This window comes from Sinocyclocheilus anshuiensis, unplaced genomic scaffold (genome assembly GCF_001515605.1).
Source record: "Sinocyclocheilus anshuiensis isolate Anshui unplaced genomic scaffold, SAMN03320099.WGS_v1.1 scaffold801, whole genome shotgun sequence".
Taxonomy (NCBI): domain Eukaryota; kingdom Metazoa; phylum Chordata; class Actinopteri; order Cypriniformes; family Cyprinidae; genus Sinocyclocheilus; species Sinocyclocheilus anshuiensis.
Window position 1 is genome coordinate 59,264 of NW_015536541.1, and position 15,899 is coordinate 75,162.

At 41.3% G+C, this 15,899-nt stretch overlaps 1 protein-coding gene across 1 annotated transcript in view; it reads left to right on the forward strand.

The window, feature by feature from the left end:
* The window catches only part of LOC107697494 (protein PRRC2C-like), a 50,202-nt gene that overhangs the window by 18,496 nt on the left and 15,807 nt on the right, over positions 1-15,899 (forward strand). Inside the window, exons 9-23 of the mRNA XM_016498302.1 lie at positions 1,016-1,103; positions 1,200-1,383; positions 1,473-2,055; positions 2,613-2,788; positions 2,917-3,151; positions 3,430-3,640; positions 5,764-8,181; positions 11,424-11,584; positions 11,863-12,017; positions 12,126-12,471; positions 12,667-12,752; positions 12,899-13,093; positions 13,747-13,998; positions 14,360-14,452; positions 14,542-14,643. Of these exons, the coding sequence (XP_016353788.1) occupies positions 1,016-1,103; positions 1,200-1,383; positions 1,473-2,055; positions 2,613-2,788; positions 2,917-3,151; positions 3,430-3,640; positions 5,764-8,181; positions 11,424-11,584; positions 11,863-12,017; positions 12,126-12,471; positions 12,667-12,752; positions 12,899-13,093; positions 13,747-13,998; positions 14,360-14,452; positions 14,542-14,643 (5,285 nt within the window). The remainder of the gene's footprint in view (positions 1-1,015; positions 1,104-1,199; positions 1,384-1,472; positions 2,056-2,612; positions 2,789-2,916; positions 3,152-3,429; positions 3,641-5,763; positions 8,182-11,423; positions 11,585-11,862; positions 12,018-12,125; positions 12,472-12,666; positions 12,753-12,898; positions 13,094-13,746; positions 13,999-14,359; positions 14,453-14,541; positions 14,644-15,899) is intronic.

The following is a 15,899-nucleotide window of genomic DNA, read 5'->3' on the forward strand; positions in this document are numbered from 1 at the left end:
AACTATACATAAAAAATATCTGCATGAAACAGAAGACGAGCTGAATGAGACGCAGATTCACTCTCTGCCTGCAGGTGGCACTTAAAGTGTTTCCTTGGTTTCCACTGTAAACACAGCAGCGCTGCAGTCATGAACTTTAATATGCATTATGCAGAGGCAAGATGAAAAGAAAAAATACCATCTAAACTCATCGAGCAAAATATTACTAATGCACGTTTATTCAAATAAAAAATAAAATAACATGACTGTGGAAAAAGTGCATAATGTTTAAAATAATGTTTAGAAACGAGTAAAATTAAGTTGCTTAAACAATTATAAATAAAACAGCATCATGTATGTATGCATTGTTTAATACAAAGGGCCGAAAGCCAATCACACAGAGTACATGTATCGTTGCCTCATAATAAGAATTTGGTCCCACAACCCATTAATTTGTTAACTCGTTTTATTAAATTGTTGCCAAATTTGTACTAATTCATTCCCTCATTTAGATTTAATTAATTAATTAAGTTGTAGGTTGAATTCTTAATTTGTGGCCACAATAAATAGATTTTTGTCTGCATGTTATGTGCGGGGTTCTGTATATCACCCGTCTTATTTTTGTTCTAAGTATGTTTAAGCGAGTTTGTCATTGCACCGTTTCATTGTTGTTGTTGTTGTGAATAAGGAAGAATAATAAATTCACCATTTTCAAGAACTCAATATTCGAAAGCTATAAAGATGTAAAAATTTCCTCACCGTGGCATCTCTAGTACAGTGCAACAGTAGAATTGTCAATTGGTCGAGGTTGCTATACCATTTACATTGTGACAGATCTCCATTTTTTCCACTGATATCAGTACTCATGTTATGAATAGTTTTATATTCTGAAGGTCATGGAAGCAAATCAGAAGATATGAAAAAATCAGATGAAGTGATTATGAATTTTGTAATACATTGGGTTATTAGGTATTTCCACATTTAATTTTATATGTAAACCATTTGTTAATTGAATCACCATTTTTGGTCTTATTAGGTGCTCAAATGGAAGTTGACTATACTGAGAAACTGAACTTTAGTGATGATGAGGAGAACCATTCTGCTAAGGAGAAAGGCAATAACTGGTAAGCACTCATCTTTATGACTTGTTTTTATTTCATACAAAATGTTTTGGGGCATAATGAACATTGGCCCTATAAAACTTTCTTGCTGAAACACAGGCAGTGGATGACTAAAGTTGATCGCATGAGGTCAAGAAATGCTGATGTTCAGGAGGGATGGAAGGAAGGAGAAGAGGAGAGGCGTGACAGCAAGAGCTCATGGGCAGAAAGTGGAGGCCTCAGGGCTCCCTCACCTGGCAATATTGTCCATTATAGCAAGATCTTTCCTCCACAAGACCAACAGGTATGGCGTGCATTAAAAGAGTTGTCCTCTCTCTGATTTGACAAAGTTGGCTTTTTTTCCTATTTTTGCTTCATTGTGGTTTTGTGTAGGGCCAAACTGTTGGACGTTCTGTGGGAAGTGGTGGCCCCCGTGTTACAAAGCTACCCAGTACAGCACCCCCTGCTGGTGAGGAGGAAACGGAAGCGTGGCGACAGAAACGGAAGAAGCAGTCAGAGCTTTCGGAAGCAGTAGAACGTGCTCGCAGACGGCGTGAGGAGGAGGAACGTCGCATGGAAGAACAGAGACTTGCTGCATGCAAAGAGAAACTAAAACAACTGGAGGAGAAACGACGGCCTTCGACTACAGAAACTACTAAACCAACTACGCAAGCCCATGGTGATCACCAGGAAGTGACTGAAACTGTGCCTAAACCACCTGCTGAAACTCCACCCCCTCAGCCTCAACCACCACCTTCCCCTGCACAGCAACCCTGCCCTCCCATGCCAACCCATGAAAGGACAAAGCCCACTGTGGAGGAGGTGCTACAATTTGTTTCCCGACAACCTAGCCCTACTGTCCACAGGACTGCCCCAGAACCCCAAAGCAAGGTTGATACTGCTGTAACAGAGGAGGTGCATGGACAGGTGGAGAGACAACCAATGAGAGACTACTTCAGTGCTGAGGAGCCCAGAGGTAAATGAATGAAAATAGAAATCATATAAGCTATTAAAATTCTAAAGTGCATTAGAAAATTAGCTTGGGGTGCAGTTGATTTGCTTATACAGTTGACGTTTTGGTTGTAAATCTAAAGAATCATAAATATTTCAGCTGCAGCTCATGTAGATGACATGAACGTACCTTAATTCAGACTAGACTTGTGCCGGTATTCGGTAATGCGATATATCACGGTAATGAATATGCACGATATTGTTATCGTGTTCACTAGACCCTAAAGTACAATGTGAAAATAGACCAATTGTGGTAGGGTTTCGAAACTCTGGTTCGGACCAACCAAAGTAAGTGTGACAAAGAACCTAAATTAAGCTTACCTGGTTTGATGCATATTTTGAATAATTGGATGGATTTTTCCTGTAGTGTATCTGAAAAAATAGAGCATGGCACTAGCTACGCCAAGGTCATGGTCGATTCCCTGTCACTTTGGGTAAAAGGATCTGCCAGGTCTGTTTTTTTTTTTAATGCAGTGTGCTAGTTTAAGATTTAAAATGGTCTCATTTTTTTATCCCTTTTAGTTGAGGAGCCTCAGTTGTCTTTATCCAGACTCGATCATTCTGTCAGCGAAGATGCACCTCTTCCAACTAAACTGGAAAATGAGGGAGACACTGGGACTGCTGTTCGCTCTTCTGTCACCTCTGGATATTCAAAACAGTTCCAGAAGTCTTTACCACCCAGGTTCCTTAGACAACAGGTGCTCACACATTGTTCTGGCTTTAAGCATAAATGTTAGTTGGAACCCTGTAGATAATGAAAATGAGTGTTCTTTGTAGTAATTCCTGCTTTACTGGAATGTAATTTGTATTCTCTTAAATTCTTCAGGAACAGCTTAAACAACAACAGTGGCAACAGCAGCAGCAGGGTGGAGGGGGTCCAGTCTCTCCCTCAGGGGGTTCAGTTCCCCCTCAGCACAGATCCTTATACCAACCTCTCGGCCCCCACCACCAACACCTTGCCTCAATGGGCTTTGACCCACGCTGGCTAATGATGCAGTCTTACATGGATCCTCGTATGATGTCTGGGCGGCCACCAATAGACATGCCTCCTATGCACCCCGGTGTGTCTTGCAAACTAAAGCTGTTTTCCTTTCTAGAAATTTGGTAACAAAACCATGTACTGTAACACATTTACAAGATGCAGTAACACATTTTCACTCAATGTTGTTTTAATCTAATTCAGTTTTTCCTCCTTAGTTTTGCCCATTTTTATCTCTAGTCACTAGACATTACACCAAAACATTACATCTGACAATTTAATTTCCATAGTTTTTTTTTTTTTTAGTTCTATATGTGTGGTCTGTTTTAAGTTGTAGTAATTTTTGTATTTCAATACCAGGGAGAATGCCTCCTAAACAACTGGTACGACGAGAGCCCACAGACAACAGCAGCTCTGGATCAGACACTTTTGATCATCTGACCCGACCAATCAGAGAACACAGAGTTCCTAGTGAGCCTCGGATGGTCTGGGGTTCTGACCCATATCCCTCAACAGAGCCCCTGCCCTCTTCTGCAACCATTAAAGGGCGTGAAGATGGCAAGGAGACAAGGTGAGAGACTGCTGTTTTTTAGAGGTTTTAGAACAAAAATAGTTAAAATTTCTTAGTTTTCCTTAAAAAAGCCTTAAAAAGTCTTAAAATGTCTTAAATTCAGATTCAGTGGGTCTTAAATAGTTTACAATCATTGTACAGACTGAAGATTTTTTTTCCCCCGCTGTAGTTACCGCATCATCAGAGAGAATTGCGGTAGCAGAATACAGGTCGAACTAGCTTGCTGACCAGCCTCTTAGCTACATAAAAGGTCCACTGAAGTGCCTTTAAACACGCAGCGTTATTCTGTGTAATAACATGATTATAATGATGCTGCGGATGTGTCGTTTGGAAATTGTGTTATGTTGGTGCATGCCACCAGTGTTATCTCTTATACATCTTAGTGCTGTTTGTCTAACTGTTTCTCCTCCTAATCTCATCTATATCGCTATAAATTGCATTCTGTGTAGAATTCAAATGGGTCCGATATGTTTTCTGGTCTGTGCCGATTAACGCATATGATCCGCTCTGTGCTATTGTGCCTCTGGACTGGAGCAGACTGTGCGCGCTACGGCAGCTTGCATGGCACAATGTGAAACCAGACTTCTTTTGCCCCAAGGGAAAGCATATTTTACGCTGTCTGAATCATTCCCTATTAGGGTTGCAAAATTCCGGGAATTTTCAAGACTGGAAACGTTCCATGGGAATTAATGGGAATATATGGGAATTAACGGGAATAAACTGGAAATTTGCAAAATTGCAGGAACTGGGGACTTAAATGTAGTTGAGAAAAAATCTTGCAGCATAATCTTGGTTAAAACTAGAGCCCGACCAATATGGGTTTTTTGGGACCGATACCGATATTAGGGAGTTTAAAAAAGGCCGATATCGATATATATGCTGATATTTTTTGTGTATATTATAGTACAGTATCAGTCAAAAGTTTGGACACTTTCCCATTCGTGTGTCCAAACATTTGACTGGTACTATATATAGAATACAGTATATACATAAACAGAATATATATATACATAAATAGGGATGCACCGATACTGAACTCCTGTACTCTTACTCGTTAAAATGCCCCGATACCAAACGCCGATACCACACAGCATGTGATAAGCGCCATATTCAGACAAAGAAACACAGACAACAGACAGCAGAATGGAGTTATTAGAGATTAAGGATGTCCACAAAGTATATGTATGCAATGAATATAATGTTAAACATTCAGTATTAACGCCTGTATAGCTGATAAGCAAAGCGCGCTGAGTGGATTGAGCGCGCGGCAGCGCAGATGCGCGAGCTTGTCGAGTGATTATACCTTTCTCACAGACATCACTGGAAATTTTGTAGTTCGGTCGGATGTTAAAAACAAGTAAAACAATGCACAAGTTACTTAATGGTAGGGAGAGAGAGAGACAGAGAGAGAGAGAGAGAGAGAGAGAGAGATCGGTGCATCCCTACTTGTATTGAAACATTTTGCATTCTACCTATGATAAAACTTTCATGGTCTTCTACATTATCTGTTCCCTCCTGGTGGAATGACCTGCCCTGCTCAATCCAAGCAGCTGAGTCCTTAATATTTTCAAGAAACGGCTGAAAACACATGTCATCTTCATTTGACCCTCTAACTCTAGCACTCTCTATTCTAATGCTACTTCTAATTTTATCTGCTTGTTTTTTTTAATTAAAAAAAACTTGACCCTCTAACAATTGCACTCTCTATTCTATTTCTATTCTAATGGCCAATCCATCATTTTTTGGTGGGAATTTTTATTTATTTATTTTTTAATAAGTATCGGTTCAGGCACTGTTTAGGCACCGGAACCGTTTTAAAAGTATCGATTTGGCACCGGTATCGAAAAAAAAACAAAAAACGATACCCAACCCTAGTCACTGTATATTGTAATAATAAATAGCATTAACAGTGATGATATTTTTTCTTTTTACATTAAACACGTTAAATGTTACGTATACATATGTAATATAATGTGTATTTCCATTACAGGTTTGGTCTTAAATTTCAAATAAAGTGGTATTAAAAAGGTCTTAAAGTCCTAAACTTAACTTGTTCATATCTGTAGACACCCTGTTGTTAATCAAGTATTAAGACCTTTTTTCCCTTTTCCTTCTTAAAATAGATTGGATGCTGGTCTGGAGCTGGATAGAGGTCTATCAGGTGTCTACCCTCGGGACCATAGCCCACTTGAGCCCCGGGGCAAGAGCAACTTCTTCAGGGATTCATCTGAAACCTTGTCGTCTTTTAGTCATGTCTCGGAAGAGGTTCCATGTCTCCTACAGACTGACCGAGCACCAGTCATCCCTTCTTTTGAACCCGAGGAGGCTAACCTCTCTGGTGCAGATGAGGTTGAAGCCATTGGACAGGCTGTATTGAAACGGAGTATCTCTCAAGGCTCCAGTCACTCTCTGAAACTGGAAGAGCCCAGATTTGAAGGACTTACCATAGCACAGAAAACCCTGGACTTCCCTGATACTGTGGAAAGACAAGAGGACAAGTCCAGAAAGGAGCCTTTTGGACAAGGGTCTGTGATCAACAGCCGTTCCACTCCTCCTGTGGCTAATGATGGTATGCACAAAACCGACAAGCTTACTTTACCTGCACCCAGCAAGCAGAAGTCAGAGATGCGCTGGGGTTCCCGTGGATCCGGATCTGGAAGGAGAGAGGGTCCTGGAGGGGAGCGGCCAGTGAGGAGATCTGGACCTATTAAGAAACCCGTGTTGAGAGACATGAAGGAAGAGAGGGAACAGAGAAGAGAGAAAGAAGAGAAGCACGAACGATGGGAGCGATCCAGAAAAGAGGGTGCTGCTCCCAAAGGTGTTACTTCAGCTGCTGTAGCAGCGTCTGATGGACCGAAGCCCTCTGGTGATGGTAAGAAAGTTGTGGTAGAACCTGAAGTGGGAGTAACAACTGGTGGAACAAAGTCCAGAGATCTGCAGACAACTGTATGTCCTACAGCTGCATGTCTTACTGAGGATAAACCAGACAAGCCTCCATCTAATGACAAACGTCCTGAACCCAAACTACCATCTCGCAAAGAGTCCAACCTCCCTACCAGAGCTTACCGCAGAGACGAGAGGGAGCGAGACAGAGAAAGAGACCGAGAGAGGGAAAGAGATGTGGAAAGAGAGCAGGACTGGCCTTCTGATTTTAAAGGCCGTGGTCGGGGAGAGTACTATTCCCGTGGCCGAAGTTACAGAGGCAGCTATGGTGGGAGGGGCAGAGGTAGCCGTGGTCGGAGTCGAGGGGACTACCCATACAGAGAGCCACGGTCACGCTTGGACTTGCCATTAAATGCCACAGGGACAGCTAGTTTCCGCTGCAGAGAAGAGAGTGAAACCCGTAGCGAGAGCTCAGATTTTGAAGTCTTGCCTAAGCGCAGACGCAGACGAGGCTCTGACACAGACTCTGAAAGTGAAGGCAGAGAATCTGCCAGTGACACTGGAGCATCAGATCGTGAGCCCAGCTCCAAACCGAGCAGACCGCTCCGTTGCGAGCTGCCGGAATCTCGCTCCTCTAAATCTGCCTCTGGATTTGCAGCCGGAAATCTTTCTGAAAAACCTGGGTCTCGAGATGAGGATGGACGACCCAAACCGGGTTTTCTGTTAAAGGGTGAGGCCACACGCCGAGGCAAGGGAGGATTTCACAGCAGGCGAGGTGGTGGCAGGGAACGAGGTGGCCACAGATCTGCTCCTTTCCGTCGGGCCCCTGTAAAAGAGGCCTCACAGTGGCCCTCGAAGCCCATGGAGACCTTTTGGCCAGAGGAAGCAGAGACCTCGCGCACTGATGGCACCCCCTCTGAAAGACGGCACACCAAATATGACAACAAGAAGATCGGAGAGGGAGGACAAAACATACGGGAGAGGCCCCGGAGACCAAGGGCAGCCCGTCCTCCCAGACAGGACAAGCCCCCACGATTTCGGAGGCTTAAAGAACGTGAAGCAGCAGTGTTTGCTGTGGAAGCTATTCCTGGTGTGCCAGTACCTACATCGGTCTCCCCAACGCTGTCCAAAGTTCCTGGAACGCTGGTCACTTTGCCTGAGGGAGTGGCTGATACCAGTACAGCACCTGCTCTCACTCCTGATGTAACGCCCCCTGAGCTTCCTGTCACAGAGACAGTTGTTCCTGAAATGGGAGCCACCACTGTAGTTGCTGCTGGCAGCAAATCACCTGACTTGTCCAATCAGAACTCTTCTGACCAGGCCAATGAGGAGTGGGAGACAGCCTCTGAGAGTAGCGACTTCAACGAAAGAAGAGAGCGAGAGGACAAGAAGCAACTTGAAGCAGCCGTGACTTACACCATTACTACTTCCTCCTCTATGCCCACACAGATCTCTGGAGGACAGAGCAAATCACCCACAGAAAGTGTGGCAATCCCTAAACGGGAGATAGCCTTGGTAGCCAAGAGGAGCTTCTCTAGCCAGCGGCCTGTGGATCGACAGAACCGCAGAGGAAATAGCGGGCCTAAAACGGGTCGAGGGTACCCTGCAGGCAAGAGCGAGAGAAGGGGAGGATCTGGAGCCAAATCGGGACGCAGGGGGTGAGTCCTGAACTGTGTTGTCCCAGGAAGCAAAGAGTCTGAATTTTAATATTGCTGTTTATAGGTGAGACACATCTGTTATGGTTTAAAGCTGTGCTGTTAAACTCAGCTCACGGAGGGCCACTGTCCTGCAGAATTTAGCTCTAACCCTAATTAAACACATCTGATCCAGCTAATCAAGGTCTTTAGGAGTGCGAGAAACTTTCAGGCAGATGTGTTGGAGCTAAACTCTGTGGGACAGTGACCCTCCAGGAGCTGAGTTTGAAATCCTTTGTTTAAGGCAGGCACCACTTTGCTTATACTTCAAGAGTGCCTAGTCCTGCTCCTGGATGGCCAATGTCCTGTTGAGTTCAGCAACAGTTCTTAAACACCTAAACCAGCTAATCAAGTTCCTCAAAATTACTTGAAACATTCAGCTAGGTATACGGGAACACAATTGGACAAATCATTCTGCCTTAAAGAATTAAAGTTTAGAACAAAACTGGAAAAAATTCTTCCGTTTGAGGGCAACCAAAGCTATAGCTAGGGACCAGAATTAGGGTGTACTCTTACACCTGGGCCACCAAGAAATCCAGAACACCCTAATGAAAACATAACAGCCTCATAGCTGTCCACAACAGTTGTTTTAGGCAAGAACAACTTGCGTTTTCCTCAGACACTGTGAAAAGTAGTGCTTTTTCATGCTTTTCTAAACTTCATTTCATGGCAATCACTTCTATTATTCAGGCATTTATTTATAGTGGAGTCTTAGGACATTGAGTTCTGCAATTTTTTTTTCTTTGTTTTTTTTTTTAAATAGAGCTTTGTTTTGATTCAGCTGCGTGGGTGATAATTGCCTGTGAGTATGGAGGACCAAACCTGCAGAAATTAAAAATAAAGAAATAAATATGTAGATAAATAAAAAAATAAATGTAATAACAGGAAAATAAAGAAATAAATTACTTGATAAAAACAAATGTAGTTCATTTGTAATAATTGAATCCTGAATTTATTTATTAAAGGGTTAGTTCACCCAAAAATGAAAATTAGCCTGTGTTTTACTCACCCTCGAAGCATCCTAGGTGTATGTGACTTTCTTCTTTCAGACGAATCCAATCAGAGTTATATTAAAAATTGTCCTGGCCCCTCCAAGCCTTTCAATGGGGGTAAGCGGGTGTTCGGTTGTCAACAGTTCAGAAGACGTGAAATAAAGTGCGCGCATCTGTAATAAAATGTCCCTCACATGGCTCGGGGTGAATAAAGGCCTCCTGTAGCGAATCCATGCGTATTTGTAAGATAAATATCCATATTTCAAACGTAATAAACACTTTTCTATTACTTCCAGTATTCTGTCATACGCGGAAGGCGTTCCGGCGGATGATGTAGTACGTCAGCACTGCGTGATTAGTGACGAGCGTGGAGAGAGAACAAAACAAAACGCCGGTCACGAAATTAGAAGCACAAAACGAGGATTTGTAAAGAAAAATGTTGGAGGATTTCGATATAAGCCAAGAGGAAACTTTGCTTCCTTTGCTCCTGCATTTCTCAGAGGCGCACACACAGAATAATAGTCCTCCACTGCTGCAGTTGTACGGATTAACCCATTTTATCAATTTCATATTTTTCTTATCAAACAGACTAATGAATAGCTTGACACAACTCGTACCGGGGAAGAGTCTAGACAGGTCTTTCTTCTGTGTAGACCAGCGGTTCTTAAAGTGATAGGGGGTCCGAGAAATAATTTGCTATAGCCTAAAGTATTTCCAGACTGTAAAGTCGCTTTTTTTTATCATGATACATAGGCCTACTGTGATTTATTTCAAAGTGACTAATGGCGCTTTTCCACTGCGTGGTACGACTCTGCTCGGTACGGCTCAGTACGGCACGGCTCGGTTTGCGTTTCCACTGCAGTTTAGTATCGCTTTAGAGTGGGCGGGATTATTCACATGTCATTATAGTTGCGCTGCCTCTACTGCCGCGACTCCTAAAAAACTTTTTCATTCCGCGTCGCCCCATCAAGCTCTCACTGGATCCGCTCCTCTGCTATCAACGAGAGCAACGTCTGTACTTCCTCAACAGGGGGAACAGCCACTTTTCATTTTTCCACCCATGAATGAAAAATGAAAATTTAAGCTGAATTTTCGTTCTTTGGAAGTAGATGAATTCACATACCATAAAATAATTCGACATCATAATGTGAATCTGTGAAGATATATTGCAGCTCTCCAGTTGAACCCACAAACAACGATCTCTATCGTTAGTTTGATCTGTCCCTTCTGCGTGAGCTCTCAACCAATGATTGACAGGAGCTCCGCAAGGACCACTTCCCTCATTTCCATGTTGCACACGGAAGAGTAAAAATAAATAAATAAATCTGGAAATAAACACGTGTGAGAATAAATAAATATAAAATTATGAATGCATGAATAAATACATTTAAAAATAAATAAATATAAAAATAAATGCGAGAATAAGTAAATAAAAGATAAAAAGAATAAAAATAAATTTAAAAATAAATACATAAAATAATATAATACATAAAGGAAAAAAGGAATAAATAAATTCAGGGTTAAATTTTATTACAAATTAACTATTTGTTTTTATCAAGTCATTTATTTCTTTTTTTATTTTCATGTTATTTTATTTATTTATCTATATATTTTATTTATTTTTACATTTCTGCAGGTTTGGTCCTCCATATGTGACCCTGGACCACAAAACCAGTCATAAGCATCAATTGAGATTTATACATCATGAATAAATAAGCTTTCTATTGATGTATGGTTTGTTCGGATAGGACAATATTTGGCCGAGATGCAACTATTTGAAAATCTGGAATCTGAGGGTGCAGAAAAATCTAAATACTGAGAAAATTGCCTTTAAAGTTGTCCAAATGAAGTTCTTAGCAATGCATATTACTAATCAAAAATGAAGTTTTTATATATTTATGGTAGGAAATTTACAAAATATCTTCATGGAACATGATCTTTACTTAATATTCTACTGATTTTTGGCATAAAAGAAAATTCAATAATTTTGACCCATACAATGTTTTTTTGGCTATTGCTAAAAATATAACCCAGCGACTTAAGATTGGTTTTGTGGTCCAGGATCACATGTGTAAATTTGTCTTGACAGCCCTCCAAATAGACATTTATTTTTAGACTGTCTCTCACTCTAACTACTTTTATCTTGCTGTTTCCCCCAACAACCCTCAGATTCTAATTTATTACTGAGCTAATATTTTCTCTTGTTTCCTGCAGTGCTGCTGCTCAGAATGCAGAGGCTGGTCAGGCCAGTACGGGTCAGAAAGTTGGGAAAGACCCAGCGCCCAGTCGCCGGAAAGAGGAAGCAAAACAAGCTGTCAAAAAACCCAAAGAGAAAGAAAATGCTTTGTCTCAGTTTGATCTCAACAATTATGCCAGTTAGTGTTAAATAATTTTGTGTTTTTGATGCACCTTGAAGCAACATTTTTTCATATTCATGAATAAAATGAATTAAAAAGTTAACTAAAAATTAAGTAATATTTAGTAAAAATCTTTGCTAGCTAATTCGTTCCTAGCTATAAATTATTTGCAAGTACAGCTTCAATATTATTAAAATACTGTTATTTAATTACTTGGTCTTAATATTGGTAAACTGAATAATTTTGCTAATTATTTTTTTTGGATACTCATTTATCCTCTTTCCGCCCTTCCCCAGGTGTAGTGATCATTGACGACCACCCAGAGGTCACGACACTGGAGGACCCTCAGTCAAACACGAACGATGATGGGTTCACTGAGGTTGTTTCACGGAAGCAGCAGAAACGTTTGCAGGATGAGGAACGAAGGAAGAAAGAAGAGCAGACTGCACAGGTGAGGAAAGGAGGGAATGTCTTTAGTCCCATGCATTGTATCGAGGCAATTGGTACACAAGAAATCATCTCATCCGATGTCTCCGGCATCTGTTCTTATGCTGTGCAGAACTGGAGTAAAAAGGGCTCTGGTGAGAAGGGCAGGGGAGGTGGCGGTTCTAAACTCCCTCCGCGATTTGCCAAAAAGCAGCAGCAACAGCAGCAGCAACCATCAGCTCCAGCTCCACAGACCCAGTCTGTCCCTCAACCACAGCCAGCTATCTCTGTGTCGCAGCACAACCTGCCTGCCTCTAACCAGAGTACTAGCTCACCCCAGCCTCTTGAGGGTGCTGTGGCACCTCTGGCCCCCTCACCTGTAGACTTCGCTGCCAAGAGTCAAACGCACAACACCCTGGGTACAGAACTATGGGAGAACAAGGTGGCTGGCTCCACTGTTCTCTCTGATGTCAAAAAACGTAAGTTCCTCGCCTTAAAGCCATGTTTACATAACTTGCCGTTTTAGTTTAAGAAACTATTCATAGCCATTAATAAAGACCAATTAATTTAAAGCCAGTGAGGTTTTTCTTGACAAATATTTGTTCTTTGATTATTTTAACAACATGGTAACAGTTCTGCATCTGATGGTTATCGTATTTGTCTTGCTATTATAGTTGGACCTATCAGCCCTCCCCAGCCTCCATCTGTCAGTGCTTGGAACAAACCCCTTACTTCATTTACTGGGGCCGTTACACCTGAGGTGAGAGGGAGATATTTAAATTTTAATTAAAATGTAAAAAGTTTTAAACCAGCTGTTTTCCAAAATGCTATGTTAACTGGCTGACCAACACCATTTTTAATTTTCTGATCATTAAGTGCTGGTGTTTTTGTGGTTGTGTGTTTTAGGGTGTGAAAATGGGAACAGAAAGTGGGGTTGAGCTGGGCATGGACAGCATCCAGTTTGGTGCCCCGTCTTCAGCAGGAAGCACTGACAGTGACGGAGTGCCCGCCCTGCTAGAGAAAACCTCTGATAATAAACTACCCGAACCCAAAGAGCAAAGACAAAAACAGCCTCGTGCTGGACCTGTCAAACCTCAGAAGGTAGTCCCTGCTTTTGTCTCAAAGGACCAATGTGCAGCAGCATTTGCATCACATAATACAGCATATTTCCAAATGAAACTGGATATTTACCAAGACGTGGCACAGGACTTGATTTCATTGTGGTTTGGATAATGAGAAGTGGGCTGTGAAATTTGCTGTTCTTTATAATAAAGCAAAAGAGACATTTTGAAATGTGTTTATTTTAAATTAATATGCTGATACACAAAATAGAAGCATTTTTGCTAGTTGTCCCAGACTTTACAGATATTTCTATATAGGTGTATAATGTACATTGTTTAAAACTCAAATTTTCCTCCGTCAAACCTCAGAAGGTAGTCCCTGCTTTTATCTCAAAGGACCAATGTGCAGCAGCATTTGCATCACATAATACAGCATATTTCCAAATGAAACTGGATATTTACCAAGACGTGGCACAGGACTTGATTTCATTGTGGTTTGGATAATGAGAAGTGGGCTGTGAAATTTGCTGTTCTTTATAATAAAGCAAAAGAGACATTTTGAAATGTGTTTATTTTAAATTAATATGCTGATACACAAAATAGAAGCATTTTTGCTAGTTGTCCCAGACTTTACAGATATTTCTATATAGGTGTATAATGTACATTGTTTAAAACTCAAATTTTCCTCCTCAGTTACCTGACATCCCCCCTCCAGAGCACAAGGAATATAAACCTGGTCCCATTGGTAAAGAGCGTTCGCTCAAGAACCGTAAGGCTGCCAAAGATGTGCGTCAGTCCGATGGAGAGGTCCTGGATAAAAATGGAACTAGAGGCAGCCGAGACAGAGACTCCAGCTCACCCACTAAAGACAAAGTTCCTGAGCTGGGTGGAGACATTGAGGGCATGATTACTGCTCCATCAGCTGAATACTCCAGCATCTCTAAGGTGCAATTTAATATCCTTCTGCTTCAATTCTGTCATTAACACGATACCGGTCAAAGATTTGGGGTCAGTAAGTTGTTTTATGGGTCATGTGTCATTTTGAATGAACAGTTTTCTAGGTTTACTTTGTCATTTATTAATTATGCTAATTTTAACTTAATAAACTGTTAATTACCTTATTTCACAATACTGCTGTTTTTACTGTATTTTTGATCAAATGTATGCAGCCTTGGTGAGCGTAACAGACTTTTAAAAACATTAAAATCTTACCAACCCCAAACTTTTGAATGGTAGTATTTATATTATTGAAAAAATAGTTGTAGATAAAAGTTATTTTCTGACAATGTGTCTGTTTATTTTGCAGGAATCAGTGACTGACTACACAATCCCATCTTCCTCATTAGCTGACAACGTCCCCACTGCAGGGACCAAGATAGAGGAGAGCCTTGTGGCACCTGTTAGTGCTTCAGTGCTGTAATCGATATGCATGTGTGTAGGGTTTCTCTGTGTGTGTGTTCTGATCGCTTTTTTTGGTTGTTGGTTCAGGTGGCGCTCCCGCACCCATTGCCTATTCAGCGAAGAGAAGCCCTGCAGCAGAGCTCCAGCCTTGCCACAGTCTCTCCTGCTACTGTTGACCTCACACTTAAAGTAAGACGCACACACTGAATGATTCGTTTGAAAATCAGAATAAATTAGGGCTGCCCTCGACTAAGGATTTTTCTGGTCAACTAGTAGTCGTTATAATCTGTCATTTTAAGCATTAGTCGATTAATCGCACGTTTATTGATAAACCATTTAAATCATTATAATGAGCCTTTAATTGCCTACAAAACCTAATAAGCGCTCAAGCACACGCATAAAGCTTGCCACAGCGCACCGGCAGAAGCTATGATTATGAATGTGTCAGGGGAAAACAGTAAGGAGGCTGCATTAACATTTTAATAATTCACTGATAAACAAGTGCTTTCTTTGTTTAGGTTTAAGAGATGAAGTTGGCGACACTTACTCGTCATCTCCGCAGTAGTGATGCGCCTGTGTGCATGTTTCACACGGATTACATAATCTGAGAATATTTGTTTTCCATTTGAATTGGTTAATTTGAAAGTAGACATTTCACTCTCTATAGATCTATTTTAATGTCTGTAAGGCAAAGATATACACTGAGTTTCACGCTCGAGTTCACAGACCGAGATGGCAGAAAGCGCGTCCTGTTTGCTTTCATTATTTTACAAAAGTGCATTCTGTTGTTATTGTGAGTGCACATAAATAAACATAGTCTTTACAGATTTGAAAGATGTATTACTCTTATCTGTATGACCAAAAATTACGGAGTAGCCTATTTTAAGAGCAAGTGAGTGCACCGGCCCCTCCATCTGTCCTGCAGTGAGCGCTAATGTTCAGCTTCCACACAGACACTTGAATAGCAGACATTTATGTAGGTTAACATTAGATTAAGCAGCCATGTAAAGTTGCTAATACTTACATATTTCAGATGATAAGCCATATTTGAGGTCGATGAATGATTGGATGTCCTGCCCGATGTACTGTATTACCACAAAGACCAGCCATTAATGATCTGTCATGAACTGCGTGACTTCAACTGTGGATTTTTTATTTTCTAAGCGACTAATACAATTTTGGTCGACTAACGGTTAGTCGACTATTAGGGGGCAGCCCTAAATATGTCCATTCAAAATTCCTCGATTTCTCGATTTCTAAAAAATAAAATCGTGGCAAAACATTAAATTCGAATTAATCGATAAAATCAGAAAAGTCGCCCAGCCCTAGAATGTATAAAATCGCCTTTGTGCTGGTGTTCTTCAGCAACACGAGGTGATTCTTCAGAACGGTCAGCGGGCGGGGTTTCTGATCGGAGATGGAGCCGGCGTTGGGAAGGGCCGACC